Source organism: Girardinichthys multiradiatus, chromosome 17 (genome assembly GCF_021462225.1).
Source record: "Girardinichthys multiradiatus isolate DD_20200921_A chromosome 17, DD_fGirMul_XY1, whole genome shotgun sequence".
Lineage (NCBI taxonomy): Eukaryota > Metazoa > Chordata > Actinopteri > Cyprinodontiformes > Goodeidae > Girardinichthys > Girardinichthys multiradiatus.
In genome coordinates this window covers 14,066,111-14,081,657 of record NC_061809.1, presented here as the reverse complement: position 1 = coordinate 14,081,657, position 15,547 = coordinate 14,066,111, and the positions used below count along the sequence as shown (strand labels likewise).

General features: G+C 38.4%; 1 protein-coding gene across 1 annotated transcript in view; it reads right to left on the bottom strand.

Moving 5' to 3' along the window:
- pdzrn4 (PDZ domain containing ring finger 4) overlaps nt 1–8,481 on the bottom strand; it is a 46,071-nt gene extending 37,590 nt beyond the window's left edge. The window contains exon 1 of the mRNA XM_047389243.1: nt 7,637–8,481. Within this exon, the coding sequence (XP_047245199.1) occupies nt 7,637–7,705 (69 nt within the window). The 5' untranslated portion in view covers nt 7,706–8,481. The remainder of the gene's footprint in view (nt 1–7,636) is intronic.
- Between the last annotated feature and the right edge of the window lie 7,066 nt (nt 8,482–15,547).

The window sequence follows — 15,547 nt, the reverse complement described above, 5'->3', positions numbered from 1 at the left end:
GGGGGTTGGGGTGGCCTGTTGACCACTGATCGCCAGTGGTCATCAGGCGAGAGGGACGGTGTATCCTAAGTCTATGTATCAAAATCAAACTAAAAAATATATATATTTCTGTCACTAGGCATTGTCCAATTACTAGCCTCAAGGTTTTTCAAAGTTACGATTTCAAAATAACAAAAAATGTCAATTAGATTTTCTTTTTATTTAGATATCACAGACTTTTCTCTGGCTTTATGGTGCATAGAGTAGGATAGTGCTTCCCATCCCCTACCAGCTTACTGCAGTTCAGCTTACTCAAAGACAGCTTTGAAACTTTGTCAAATTTGTCTTCTTTAAAAAGAAGACAAATTTGGGAATGTTTGGGGTCACAACAAACATGGGTAGTACCAGTGGTGTGGCTACAGAAGCAACGCTTATTACTTCCATCAACCTTCTACAGCCTGAAATGATTTACAATCACACAAAATAATTATTAGAAATTAGCTGTCAAGCAGATGCTAGCTTAAGTGTGGACCTTTAATTGAATAAAGCACATACAATAAAAGATACATCTGGGTATAAGGCAAATTATCAACATTAGGCCTAACTTGACATAATAGTAATTTAATAAATTGCCCAGTCTTAAGTATGCAGATAATTTTATAGCTGCTTATATTGTTGAATATGACTTTGAAATTATATTACAACATATTTCTGGACAATCAATTCTGTTGAATCATCACAATATATTAAATACTGTTTAATACTATAAAATCAGAACCAGATGTTGTTCACACTCTGAGCACTAGGTGGCAGCAAAATGCTTCTAGTGCATTTGTTGATATCTGTCGAATATGCATCAATAGGGATCTCACCTGTATTAAGACTGGAAGCCATTTGATGCTATTTTGTGACAATATAATTAAAAAGGGTTAAAATAATGTACATTTCGCCAAACTACCAGTAAACTGATTGGGTTTAATTCATATTATTGCTTAAGTCAATCAAAATCATCATAACAATTAATATACATTATAGATAATATCATTATAACCATAACATTATTCTGGCAGCTGTAGTAATTTTTTGCAGGACTGTTGTAAATAAAAGCATTTAGATCATGCTAAACATTTTTGTTTTAAATGTTTGTGCAAATACCATGGTACAGTAAAATTTGTCTTTTTTTCTCAATGTTAACACACCGTGAGAATCCCAACCATATTATCCACATGCAATTTGCTGTCTTTTGTGCATTATTTGACACAATAATGCTGATTTTGGTCAAACTAAAAGAATAAAACACATGGGCCCACTAAGACACTAAAGGCCAGAGGCAGTGTGACAATTTAACACAGCCACAAGCAAAATACATGAAATAGCATTTGACACAGCCTGAATGGAGCCCCGCAGGGTGAGTTTGTCAAGCCACATGCACACACACACACACGCGCACGCGTGCACATGCACACACATGCGTACACGCACGCACACACACACACACACACAAATGCAATGTTGAATGTAAATGGTCTGACGAGAGTTATAAATCTCTCAGTGGCTGCTGGGCAGGGTCAAGCACCCAGCACTCCTCTCAGAATAGTGCAGCAGTTTGTGCGAAGATAGCTGTTAGTGTGGGAACAGGTCTGGACAGTGAAAAACTCAGATTGATCTCTGAAAAGCTCAGTAACGTTTTTTTAACAGCGAGAGGTCTGTATAGGATATTATATGTCAGTTACAGAGAGGGAACCAATACACTGACTACTTTCTTTTATGTTTTTATTCATCTTTTTTTTGCTTGTATTTTGTGATTTTTGACATATAAAAGGTGCTATATAAAAAAGGTTTACGTACTTACTTATATTTTACATTGTTGAAAAAAAATTCTCTAAATGCATTATCACACACGAAAGTCAAATAGTATAATGCATTTGTTTTGGTGTAAAACATTTGGCTATATGAGAGTTTAGTTTCCTAGTGTATACCCACAGAGAGAGTTAAAGAACTGCAACCCAGCAGGCTAAATGCTGACACTGTCAAGAAACAAAAACAGTTGTCTCAGCACTTTCCTCCCTTGCTAATAAATGTTTTAAATTAAAGAAATTAAGTACAGCCCTGAAACCAAAATTCTTGAGGGGAGAATTGGCACAAAAACACAGAAACATGAAGTAAACTAAAACATTTGCTGCAAACTCTAGCTAAGCTTACAGTGAAATATCAAGCCTTTCAACAAAGGTGCAAAGGGCACAGTGTGTTTTTTAGATGCTTAAGTGGGCTTTGTATTTAGCTTATTGTATCATATTCTGTGGCTATTACCATTATGACCTACTATTATTAAAGAGTGCCATTCTCTTGGCTTGTAACTGTTTGGAGTTTTCTTTTGTTTGTTTGAGCCATTTACAGGTGGACTTGCTGGTGCGTTTTGGATCATTGTCCTGCTGCTTAACCCAAGTGCACTAGTGCAAAGGGTTAAAAACAGATGACCGGACATTCTCCTTTAGGATGATCCATAAAAGAGCAGGATTCATGGTTTCATCAATGACTGCAAGTCGTCCAGGTGTTAAAACAACAAAGGATACCAGCCAATCACACTACCACCACCATGTTTGACTAACTGTGTGATTTTTTTTTAAATGCTGTTTATTCTTGCTTGATGTAACGTGATGCACACCTTGCAAGAAGTTCCACTTTGGTCTAATCAGTGTGCAGATAATTTTACCAAAGATTTCAAGGATCATTATTTTGGCAAATGAGACACAAGCCTTCCTGTTCCTTATAGTAATTTTCTTTCTGTCTGTTATATTGTTAAATTGATACATTAGGCTTGATCTGGATTGTTTTACAACCTGGCTGAGTCCTTAAAGTGCTTTTGGATCAGTTCCTTGGCTAAATACTCTTTGTTTCAACAATTTAAAATCTTTGGCTAATATAAACTTGAAACAGCAGATGGTGCATTTTTTTGGTCACTGAAACTAGGCCATAGTGACTGTAATATGATGAGGTAAGCCACACCTAGCATATGAGCACCTAGATAAGTGTTAATATGACACACTTTGCACCTGTCTCCACCTTTCTTTGGGGCCATCAGCAGCTTCCTATGGTAGTTCACAGTCATAATGAGTATAGAGCACCCAACTGTATAACACTGTAGGTGGTATAATATGAGATACACATTTACTGTTGTGCGTGTGCGCTAAAACTGAATTGAGAGACAGCAGCAAGTGACTTCTGGAATGGAACTGGGTGGAAGGACTGCAAAACTAATGAAGGTTATGGAAAGGGAGAATTATACAAAAAAAGGAAGAAGAAATGACAACAGTAAAATGAGACAAAGGGATCTTTGGGTAGTCTCCCTGGATTTGCAGAATGCGCCTCAGCCTCGAGTTTCAGGCCAAAGTCACACTGACACACTTGCTGCCTGATGAGCCTTTTCCCCTAAGTAAGAGAGTTCACTCTCTTATTTCCTCTTTCTTCAACACTAGAAATGAGAACTGTGGTTATCGTCTTGATAGTCACAAAGAACGATTGACTGTAAGCGGGTGTGCTGACTTGTATGACAAATAATACTTTCTAGAACATTTGGCAATTGTAATTTGGGATTAAAATTTTATCATTATGGTCATTTTAGTGTTTGTTTTAGCCAATCTCTATGTAAACACAATGTTTTATGGTTCATCTGCTGTTTTTTTCACCATAAAAACAGACTAAAGGCTCTTCTGTTGCACTGGTTCTTTTTGAGTTCCCAATAAAATCTAGTATACTAATAGAACCCCATTGAACACAGGCACCACAGAAAAAAATGCCACGTGTTTTACATCTAATTTCTGACTCAGGGTGGTATTAGTAACCTATGTTAAATTTAAGACATAAAAATATATTTCATGAAATGTCATACTGTTTGAATGGCATTGCAAGCTGAGTAATATTTGCTCCCAGTTCATTTGAACATTTTCTGTACAAACATAAGCTAGGGAGACTCCCCAAATGCCTAACTTGTTCTGATTGGTCAGCTGCACTCTAGAGAGAGCCCACCAAAAAAAAAAATTAATAAATAAATAAATCACCACACTGTTACTATTTGAATGATGGGACCACAACTGTCTCATACCAGCGACCTCAAGGATTAATATTATCATTTTTCTTCTAGCACAGGATGAATTCCTTACCACAGAGGACTTAATGAGCTAACTACCTCTATTAGAAAGATTGGATTAGAACCAGCTCTTACCAGTAAACTCCCAAGGATTATTAATGTCATTTGATTTGTGTTTCTGTGTTTGATTTTCTGTATCATTGTAATGTTTTTCCTCATGTACAGCGCTTTGAGTGCCTTGTAGCTGAAAAGCGCTATATAAATAAACTTGACTTGACTTGACTTGACACTTGAAACTCTAAAAAAAGTCTTATATGATGTTTATGAAAATGTATTTTTGCCATTAATAGATGTTTCTCTTTCCGTTAAAGCCCTGTTCAACATTCAAATTAGGCGGCAGCTACACTACTCGAAGCAGTTTTCTAAACAAGTAATAAACTATTTCTTTGCTTCAAGTAAAAATAAATAAACATATAAATAAATAAAACCGATATGCCAACATGAAATATAAAATAAAAATCAACCAACAAAAAACCTGAAGTATCCATGTCCTTCCAGTTGTGGGCGAGAACATGCACCACTTCTAAAACACAAAGGAAGAAAATTCCAAGCAATGGTATTTATTCTTCTAAAGCTTTCTCATTTGACATGGTTAAACAGTTACTCAGTAAATCATTTCAGCTCAAAGGTGAAGTTTAAGAGAACAGGCTGAGGAAAAGGTTTTGACAGATGTGTAAAATTTGTAAAGACAATGGCACTTTTGGAATCTTTTCTGGTACCGGTTATGCAGCGGTTTTAAGTTTCAAGGTATACCAAGGTTTTGAACATTGTCCATCATATCATTACCATTATGTGATTAAAGTGCTTTACTGAGATGCCAGTGAAACTTCAATTTATGTATTAAAACCAAAATACCAATTGATAATGTTGTAAATAAAATAACTGTAATTATCAATATATTATAATACAGTAGGAGGAATGATTATTGTTTTTCTTTTTCAGATAAAAGAAATTAAAAATTGCTAAAGAGTTTTGTTTAAAGGCATTTGTTTAAAGACAGTGGAAGCATGCTATTTTCACTCAAGAGTATCATACAGTGAGAATCAAATACCAGTCAATTCCTAGTAAGTACACAAAGCCATAGTCGTATGAGGTATGCTGTGATGGCATTGTAAGTTTGTTTGAGAAAGTGTGTTTCTTTACATATTCATTACAGCTGTAAACAGTGGAGAATGTAATTTTTACAAAATATACATATTCACAGGCACCGGGCCTATGACTATTTAAAAATGTGTTCCTGTTTATATAAATGACTAAGTGGCATATAAATAGTTTTTTTTCAGAAATCTGATTTAATTTAGTTTTAAACCCTATAATTGTGAAGCTTTTGTTCTGTTAATCTTTAAACAGCTTATTAGCATTAGATTTTACAGCTGGTTACATAATGCACCTTCTGCTTTTGTTTAGGCGAGTAAATTCCCTTTTACATCAACAACAGAAAAGAGCCATGACCTCCTAGCGTTTCCTTTAATTGACATGGCTTTCTTTCTTGTAGACATCCCAGGCATCCGACATAAATTGCACAATCCGATAAGAGCATGGGGTAGTAAACATGAAAATTACGTAATTTTGAGACTGCTGGTTTCTGAATTACATTAATTAGTTTAAGCTTTTAACATTGATGGAATATTATAGAAGTTAAAACAGCAGTCAACTAAAAGAACATTCAGATAAACTTGTATCCCAACCTATGTAAAAGTATCGGCGCAGTATGTCATTTCATGCCCTAGATTGTGCCCTACTGTTTCCCCACAGTCTGTAACAGTGTAAGATGCTAAATGATGAATGAAAGCTGGCCTGATGTTTGACTGTACTACACTCAGAAGACCAAAGGCATGTGTTTAACAAACTATCTGTCGCTGTACATCACAATATTGCTGTTACAAAACCAATGATCCATCCATCTATCTCATATCCACCTATTCCAGATATACACAAAGCAAAACTAAGAAGTGTGGAATAACTGTGACCCGATTAAGCTTTATTAAAGTATAATGTTTATTGACAAATCAGTCTCATAATCTCAAAATCAATCTGATGGATGATCCTTAAAGCTCCCATTTGCTTAAGAAACATGAGAAGATTTCTCTGTAATTCTCAGCATTACACTTTTAAAATCAACACATAGAATAACCAATACTTCAATTAAAATGAACCTATAAAAATAGTTGATAGCTAATAATCAGTGTAATCCAAAATGTAATTATTATTAAACAACCTAATAGCTAATACCCAATAGCTTTATTATCTATACGTATTAATTCTGAAAAATAACCATAAAAAAAGATTCTACACTAATAGCAGATATTAAAACTGAAAGTGTAACTGACAGCATGACCAGTTTCTGATTAATTTTAGCAAATAATTATTTGACCTCACTAATGGAACATGTAACTTTAATGATGAGATGTTAGCTAATTCTTACATATAAATAAATGAAACGGTGTCGTTGCAGCAAAAGTAACTTAACCAGTCCTGACACAGCAGAACATTGTCAATTCTACACCTTTGATGACAATACACATTTACTATTCAGAACAGGAGAAAAGTGACAGATGTAACAGGATATGATGTTTCACAAAATCTGCTTAATTTCCTTAGATTTAGACCCGCATAACATACATTTTTCATTACACGAGCATACATTATAAGATGGCTTTAAATTTGTTAATAGTTCATTGGTTTCCCAGTAGCCCAAGGGTTTTTTAAGGCCCTTTTTTGATTGTGTATTATAGTCCAAAATGGTAAATGACAAGGGACAAAATCCAATAATTGTAGATCTTGGGATGCTTCCTGGGGGAATAACAGTTTGGTTTGACTAGACCTAAAGTCTGACGAGTTTTAAGAGAAACCTCAAAAAACACAGAGCTTGCAATGTACAACAGTTAGGTGCTCATACATTCAGTAGGATTGGAATTGTGTCTGTATAGGAGTGTGTGGATACTAAAAGAAAATCTTTATATGTCTATAAATTTTGAACATTCAACAAAAGTAAAACTAAAAAACACATAAAAGGCAACAAATAGACTTTTATTAAAAGAAGAAATAAAACCCAATAGGATTTTCAAACCAGCAGCAAAACAAAGCTGATCTTACTTCAGGTCAGTAAACCCCCTCCTGAAAAACAACACAAAGAAAACCAGCAAAACCCATTTGGAGCTTATCTTTTGAACTGTGTTGCTTCTGTAGAGTCATGGGCACAGTAGATGTGATGATTTCCCCTGGAGCCAGCGCAGGAAGAGGAGCAGAACTTGTTCTTATATTTTCTGCTGCTGAGGAGAAATAACTAGCTCCATTCACTTTGAAGGAGAAAGAAGAGACACGTTCTCACACTGCCTGCATGTTCTGAAGTAACTCATTTCTTTCTACTTTCCTGCATTTCCTCTTACTTCCTTGTGCTCACTTTTGGGAAATCCAGCTCCCTTCAACTACCTAATCATTTCAACCAGGGAAGGTTAACATACACTCTACAGTGTGGTCATCCTCCATTCTGTGCCAGGTCTGACTCACCTGTGCAATCTCGTAGAGCAGTTTGTAGTGTTCCTCTCGTTTCTGCAAGGTGCACAAATTGCAGCCCATCCTAGTTGTCAGGGAAACGGTGCTGAGTGCCCACCGGAGTGTGTGCGCTTGTCTGTAGCGTGTGCGATCTCCCCCCAGGGCAATCCACACTCGGGCTCCTCTTCTTCGCCTCCCTCACTCTTCTTTCTCATCCGTGTATCCTCAGAGATCCCTCCCTCTCTTGCTCTCACATACACACATATGTTACCCAAATTTGAGTGTTTTTTGTATTTCTAATGAGTATATAAGTCACTAATTAACTCAGTAAAATGCATCTGGTTTTCCTTTCCCTCCCTCTCCCAGCTCTCACTTGCATGCCTCCATACACTCTTTACTCCACCACCTCCTCTCTTAGTGTGAGCATACTCTCGTTTGTGCACAGACTCTTGGCTCAAAGAGACACACCTCCTCCTGTGGCAGGCTGCCTACACATGCCTGCTCCGACATCAATTCATGAATAGACAGCATCCTTATTGGCTGTTTAAGGGAAGGAGGATGGCTGGCTGAGGGAGGACGGGCAGGCAGTGTTCAAGGGAGTGGACCATTCTTAACTTCTGAAAATTCAGTGACTGACCATTGGTTTTACTCTGTGCATGAGCAAGCATCTGTTCGTTACCTTTAGATCCCTGTATTTCCAAAAGCTCAAACAGCAGTTAAAATGCAATCTCTGCAGTTCCAGTTATTGAAAGGGCTATTTGTCAGCACACAGGTTTAACAAATGGATCTGGCATGGAAATCAATCTCATTTGGATGCAGTCAGATAGCCTTTTGCACTCAGCTCTGTGTTTTCCGCTAGTGGTGTTTAGAGGCTGCCATAGATTTATAGTCAGATTGCGATACTTCTCCCAGCATATGTTTCCTCTCTCCGCCCGCAGTTAGACAAGGGCACCAAACGGGGCTGACACACAAGAAGAAACATTGACAAATATTGATTAGCTTCAAATTAGCTTCCAGCACTGCTGGTTCATCTCTTCAGAGGAGGGTGAGATAGAAAGAGGAGGAGGAAGAAGGATGGATGATATAGAATTGCAGCTATGATTAATGAAAGTTGCAGTAATGGCATGTATCACAACTCGGTTCTTTTTAAGCTTACAAGCAACAAATCTATGTCACCATACATGCTACTGTCAAGCTGAAAAATCTTAAGTGTGTATAAATATCTACAAGAACAAGATACATAAAAGGCATCTATTATAATTTTTATAACTTTTCTCCCAAAACGTACAATTTTCATGTTGTCTAAAAATCAAGAAACCAAAAAAGTTTAAAATGCAAAAGGGCACAAAGCAGTTGAGAACATGACAGAACGCTCAGAAAACTTGGGTAAAATTGAGAAATGCAACACCCCCCCCCCCAGGACAAATGTAGTGATAGCAAATCTAGCTAGAAATAAGTTCATAAGGTGAAGATATATGTACAGATTTATCCAGTGAGGAGGAGGAAGTTTGGAGAAGTGTTATCCAAGTGCAGTAGCTTGGGGACTTAACACACTGGCACCCTATGGAGGGATTTAAAAGAGCTCTGTGTTGAGCCCCGTCTACCTATGTTCACCACAGTTGGGAAAAACAGGCCTATGACAAAAACTGTAATACAAGGCATTAAAATTCTGGCAGTAGTCAAGTTAGACATCACAATTTCTGCTCATAAACTGATTGGCACTCCAATTTCTCTTAACAACTATGCAGCAGAATACCTAATATCGAGGAGCCATATAGTAATTCTGCAAGTCTTCTCCATATAATTATTTGTGTTTTACTTGTGAGGGTTTAAACTGCACTACAGTGATGTGGCTCTTAAACATTATTCGAATGGCAGTCTGTCAGATCACTCTGTGTACAGTGTACAGTTTTTTTTCATAGCAACATGCCATTTTAACCTTAAATCTCCAAGCTACTGCAACACATGGCATCCATTTCATTGTCTCATGTTGTCTTGGCTCACATAAAATGTATTTATAAAGGCTGAATTCCCAAAACAGCTGTTCTCATTCAGAAATGTTAATGCTTTTGTAATCAAAAAACAAAAACTACCTAACCTTTCTATTTTTTCCCATCAGATTTTTTTGTTTTGCCCTTTAAGCTGTTGTTACACAGTCAAAGACACACTGATAACTACAACCTATTTGCACATTTTAAAATAATTCTTTAGTTATAGTTAACCTATATATAGCTTTATGTCATAAGAGGGTAAAACACTACGATAATGACCTTCAGTAAAATCCTGACTCTGTTTAAGTACATTAGCCAACAAAATCTTCAATCATAAGTTAGATATTGGGGCTGTGCCCTTCCTTCACAGATGACATTGCCTGTTGGAAGATGGACAACCCCTCATAAACAACAGTACAATAAGATATAGCCAGCTTTGGAGTTTTAATGTGAGATGTAGCAAAGCAGACAGCCTATGCAACCAGCTGGCTGGTGGATTTAAGTGTAAAAACACACTGGGATCACTGTGATGTGGTGTATCACACACAATTTCTTGCATTCATTAAGATTCTGTCTCTTCTGTACGACAAAACAGACCACTGGATTTCTACCATGGGTAGTTCCTTCAGTGGTGATGACGCTTGATATCAGAACCAAACTGAGAAGGCATCACATCCCACCAATGTGCTTTTTCCTGTGTAATGGATGACATTGTTTTAATCACAGCACTCTGTAGAGACCCTGCTGATTCCTACTCCACCTTCTTCCATTAATTTCAATTTCTTTGAAAGTTCACGTCTCTTTGTAGCTTTATAGCCGGACATTTTTGTGAAAGATGCTATCTATGGCAATATGTCAAAGACAGTCGTTGGCTGCTGATCAATGTAAAGCAAGGTTGTATGTAATACAGAATAATTTTAGCTGCCCGATGACTTTCATAGCAACATGGACAAGACAGAAAAATGCAAAACATCTTAGGTTCAGTAAACAGTTCACCATTATTTATCTTAAATTAAATTAACAGCAATGCACTAGTAAACTACCTTAACTCAGGTGGCAAACAAACCTTGTCTGCATGACAAATCATTGCCAAGGCTAATGAGCAGCGAGTAAAGATGTACCTTCCTTCTTATCGCCACATACGCAGGAACAAGAATTATAATGGTTCAGTCAAGGGTGCAGACCCAGATATAGGTTCCCAGATGAAACTGCCTTCGTGTCCAACCACTCTCACTCTGAGGAGCACAGTGATGAGGTCACTGCTCTCTCCACTGACCTTTGCAAATTAGTTGACGTCACCAACTAATTTCAAGACTCTTTTCGCATGGATATTCTGCTGAATATTATTTTATTTATTGGAAGTGGAGTACCATTATTTACAGAATAAATTTTCCTAGGATCTAGATATATTGTTATACTGTTCAGGTGTTGCTATCAAGTGAGCATCTCAAATCATTTGTGCAAGAGGGTATATGTATGGAGACAAATGAAGTTCACCTTGCCCAGAGTGAGATGTGGTGGACAGAGCTAAAATATGGGATTGTTTAGCTAGTTCAGAGCAAGAATCACCTTAACTTATCTTAAAGTGACATACAGGTCCTTCTCAAAATATTAGCATATTGTGTTAAAGTTCATTATTTTCCATAATGTCATGATGAAAATTTAACATTCATATATTTTAGATTCATTGCACACTAACTGAAATATTTCAGGTCTTTTATTGTCTTAATACGGATGATTTTGGCATACAGCTCATGAAAACCCAAAATTCCTATCTCACGAAATTAGCATATCATTAAAAGGGTCTCTAAACGAGCTATGAACCTAATCATCTGAATCAACGAGTTAACTCTAAACACCTGCAAAAGATTCCTGAGGCCTTTAAAACTCCCAGCCTGGTTCATCACTCAAAACCCCAATCATGGGTAAGACTGCCGACCTGACTGCTGTCCAGAAGGCCACTATTGGCACCCTCAAGCAAGAGGGTAAGACACAGAAAGAAATTTCTGAACGAATAGGCTGTTCCCACAGTGCTGTATCAAGGCACCTCAGTGGGAAGTCTGTGGGAAGGAAAAAGTGTGGCAGAAAACGCTGCACAACGAGAAGAGGTGACCGGACCCTGAGGAAGATTGTGGAGAAGGGCTGATTCCAGACCTTGGGGGACCTGCGGAAGCAGTGGACTGAGTCTGGAGTAGAAACATCCAGAGCCACCGTGCACAGGCGTGTGCAGGAAATGGGCTACAGGTGCCGCATTCCCCAGGTCAAGCCACTTTTGAACCAGAAACAGCGGCAGAAGCGCCTGACCTGGGCTACAGAGAAGCAGCACTGGACTGTTGCTCAGTGGTCCAAAGTACTTTTTTCGGATGAAAGCAAATTCTGCATGTCATTCGGAAATCAAGTGATGGTCTGGGGTGCCGTGTCAGCTGCTGGTGTTGGTCCACTGTGTTTTATCAAGGGCAGGGTCAATGCAGCTAGCTATCAGGAGATTTTGGAGCACTTCATGCTTCCATCTGCTGAAAAGCTTTATGGAGATGAAGATTTCATTTTTCAGCACGACCTGGCACCTGCTCACAGTGCCAAAACCACTGGTAAATGGTTTACTGACCATGGTATCACTGTGCTCAATTGGCCTGCCAACTCTCCTGACCTGAACCCCATAGAGAATCTGTGGGATATTGTGAAGAGAACGTTGAGAGACTCAAGACCCAACACTCTGGATGAGCTAAAGGCCGCTATCGAAGCATCCTGGGCCTCCATAAGACCTCAGCAGTGCCACAGGTTGATTGCCTCCATGCCACGCCGCATTGAAGCAGTCATTTCTGCCAAAGGATTCCCGACCAAGTATTGAGTGCATAACTGTACATGATTATTTGAAGGTTGACGTTTTTTGTATTAAAAACACTTTTTCTTTTATTGGTTGGATGAAATATGCTAATTCTGTGAGATAGGAATTTTGGGTTTTCATGAGCTGTATGCCAAAATCATCCGTATTAAGTCAATAAAAGACCTGAAATATTTCAGTTAGTGTGCAATGAATCTAAAATATATGAATGTTAAATTTTCATCATGACATTATGGAAAATAATGAACTTTATCACAATATGCTAATATTTTGAGAAGGACCTGTATAGCTCCCTCATTCAGATATAATTCTTACTCAAGCAGGGTGGGCCTAAAGATAATTTAAAGTTAAATTAGAATAGAAAGTCTTTGAGGTGAACTAAAAATGAGAGAGAAGACTCAGCATAACCCACAGATATTATGTATGGAGAAAAAGGCCTCTCTCTGTGTGGTCTCACCACAAAGAATTTTAAAAACATTTTAATGCTATTCTATTGATAAAGTGGTGTTGTCACAAAAGTTTCAGCCCAGGCAAATATAAGTACATACATAAAAAGAAAATGACAGCTTGTGAAAAGATTTATACCAAAGATACAGTTCCTGTAAAAAAAATGTCAAAATCAAAACCACAAGAAAAAAGACCATACCATTAAATAGGACTCGCATAAATCTCTAGGAAGGTGACATCATGGTCGCAGACTTTTTATATTGTTAATGTCAGTCTTTTTTCATCATACCTTAAAATGGGCTTCCTGTGAAATGTCATCATCCTGCCTTCTTACTCCTGTGTAAATGAGACACTGGACAAGCTTGTGTTCCCTTAACATTTTGAAAAGACTCATGTAACTTTGACAGATGTGGAATTTGGATCCAGTGGAAGAAAAATTGCAGGGTGCCAAAAAACAAAATGACATTTCATCTTTGATGTCTGGGAGCAGGACTGGCAATAACAGCAGCAAAGTGGTGTCATCTATGTAAGGTCTCATGCTCAATAAATTCTCTGATAGGTAGTTAACTTTGGCAGCGAAGAGGGCTGAGGTTGCCTCAAACACCTGCACCTACATTTCATGGCAAAGTCTGTCATTTGGATCTGCTGATCTGTCAAAGGTTAACCAAAAATAGCTTGAAAGTGTTGCACTTCAAAGAAAGCCTTTAACATCACATCAGCATAATGTCTTGTGGTTGAGACTGTCAGAAAATGAGCCACATTGCTTAGTCTTGTGAGCTCTGAACCATACAGTGATGTGTAGGGTTTATGAAAACAATGAAGAGTTTAGGCACAACACTGAGTGGAGAAGAACTTTGGGGTGATATTCAAATGCTCCCAACGGCAGCACCTAATAATATCTTTATTCTGTCCACAAAGGTCTCAAACAAACCTGTTAGCTGTGAAAAGTTTCCCATCTGTTTTCCTGACAAAGTTTGCTCAAAGCACATTGATGTAGAAACAAAGCAGAGGCATAGTAAAGACACATCTCTGATCTTAGCCAGACAGAAAACACCCTTAGGACTCAGAATGTGTCCTATGTACAGCATCATTTTTGAGTCAAAATATTGTTAAAAATAGAATCAGAGTTCAATTCAAGTTTATCCATCCGTCTGTCCATCCATCCGTCCGTCCCATTTCCAACATATGATAGCAGTGGTAGCTAGTTGAGAAAGGGTGAAACACAGTTGTCGCTCTCCCCTTCAAACCTCTTCAGCTTAGTTTAGGAGATCCTAAAGGTAGTCCCAGTGAAAAGGTAAACCTTGGGGCCTCCCTACATGGAACATGACTAGAAAACCCTCCAAAGATGCCTGGATGGTATCCTAATAAGATAACCACTTCAATTGGCTCCATTCAAAGCAGAGGAGCAATGGCTCTACTCCATGCTTCCTCTCAGATGATGGAACTCAGCACCCTTATTCTAAGGATCAGTCACTTTAGGAGAGGAAGCTAATTTCAGTCGCTTCTGTCCAGGATCTCATTCTTTTGGTTAGAATCCATATCTCTAGACCATAGGTGAGGGTCAGAACTTAGAACATGAAATCATTGCTTTTCAACCCAGCTATTTCGTCACTACAACACACCAGAGCAAATGTGGCTTCTATCTGGCCATCCATCTCCCTCTTCGTCTTACCATCACTTATGAACAAGACCCTAAGATACTCATTCTCTGACTGGCTGCACGGTAACGCAGTTGGTAGCACTGTTGCCTTGCAGCATAAAGGTCCTGGGTTCGACTCCTGGCCAGGGGTCTTTCTGCATGGAGTTTGCATGTTCTCCCTGTGCATGCATGTGTTCTCACCAGGTACTTTGGCTTCCTCCCACAATCCAAAGACATGCCTTTTAGGTTAATTGGTCTCTCTAAATTGCCCTTAGATGTGTGGATGAGTGTGTGCATGGCTGTTTGTGTGTTGCCCTGCGATGGACTGGCGACCTGTCCAGGGTATACCCCATCTCCCGCCCATAGACTGCTGGAGATAGGCACCAGCTTCCCTGCGACCCACTATGGAAGAAGTGGTATAGGAAATGACTGACTGACTGCATTCCCCTACTGAGAGAGAGCAAGCCACATTTTTCCAGTTGAGAATCAAGGCCTCAGATTTAGAGGAAGTGACTCTCTCTACCACTCCAGTATACTTGCACAGAACCGCCTCTTGTAAAAAGCGAAGATTCGACTTTGAGACTATCAAACCTGACACTTGCCTCTGCATGACTACACCTTGAGATTATTTCAATGAACACCATAAACACATAAACAGTGACAAAGGGCAGGAAATGCATTAGCAAATCCTAATCAAGGACTGTCCTGTCCAGACTTTCGTTTTTCTATCAGAACTGTCCAACTAACAACCAGAAATGGAGCATAGCTGGAGGAATACAAGACCCTGTGTTTTTAAGAAGACAGTAGCCAAACTGGTGTCTAAACAACTGACCTCACGACGGGGTCAAGTAGTCCATAATGATGGATTTGTCCTCCAGCAGTGGAAAACAAGTTCAGATCTCCTACAGCACTTTCACTTTGACTCTTGAACAGCCTCAAAAAACAGTTGACTCTAAATCCACCTTTGGCCCAGATACTTTTTTCTACTTAAAGCTGACTTGTTGTTG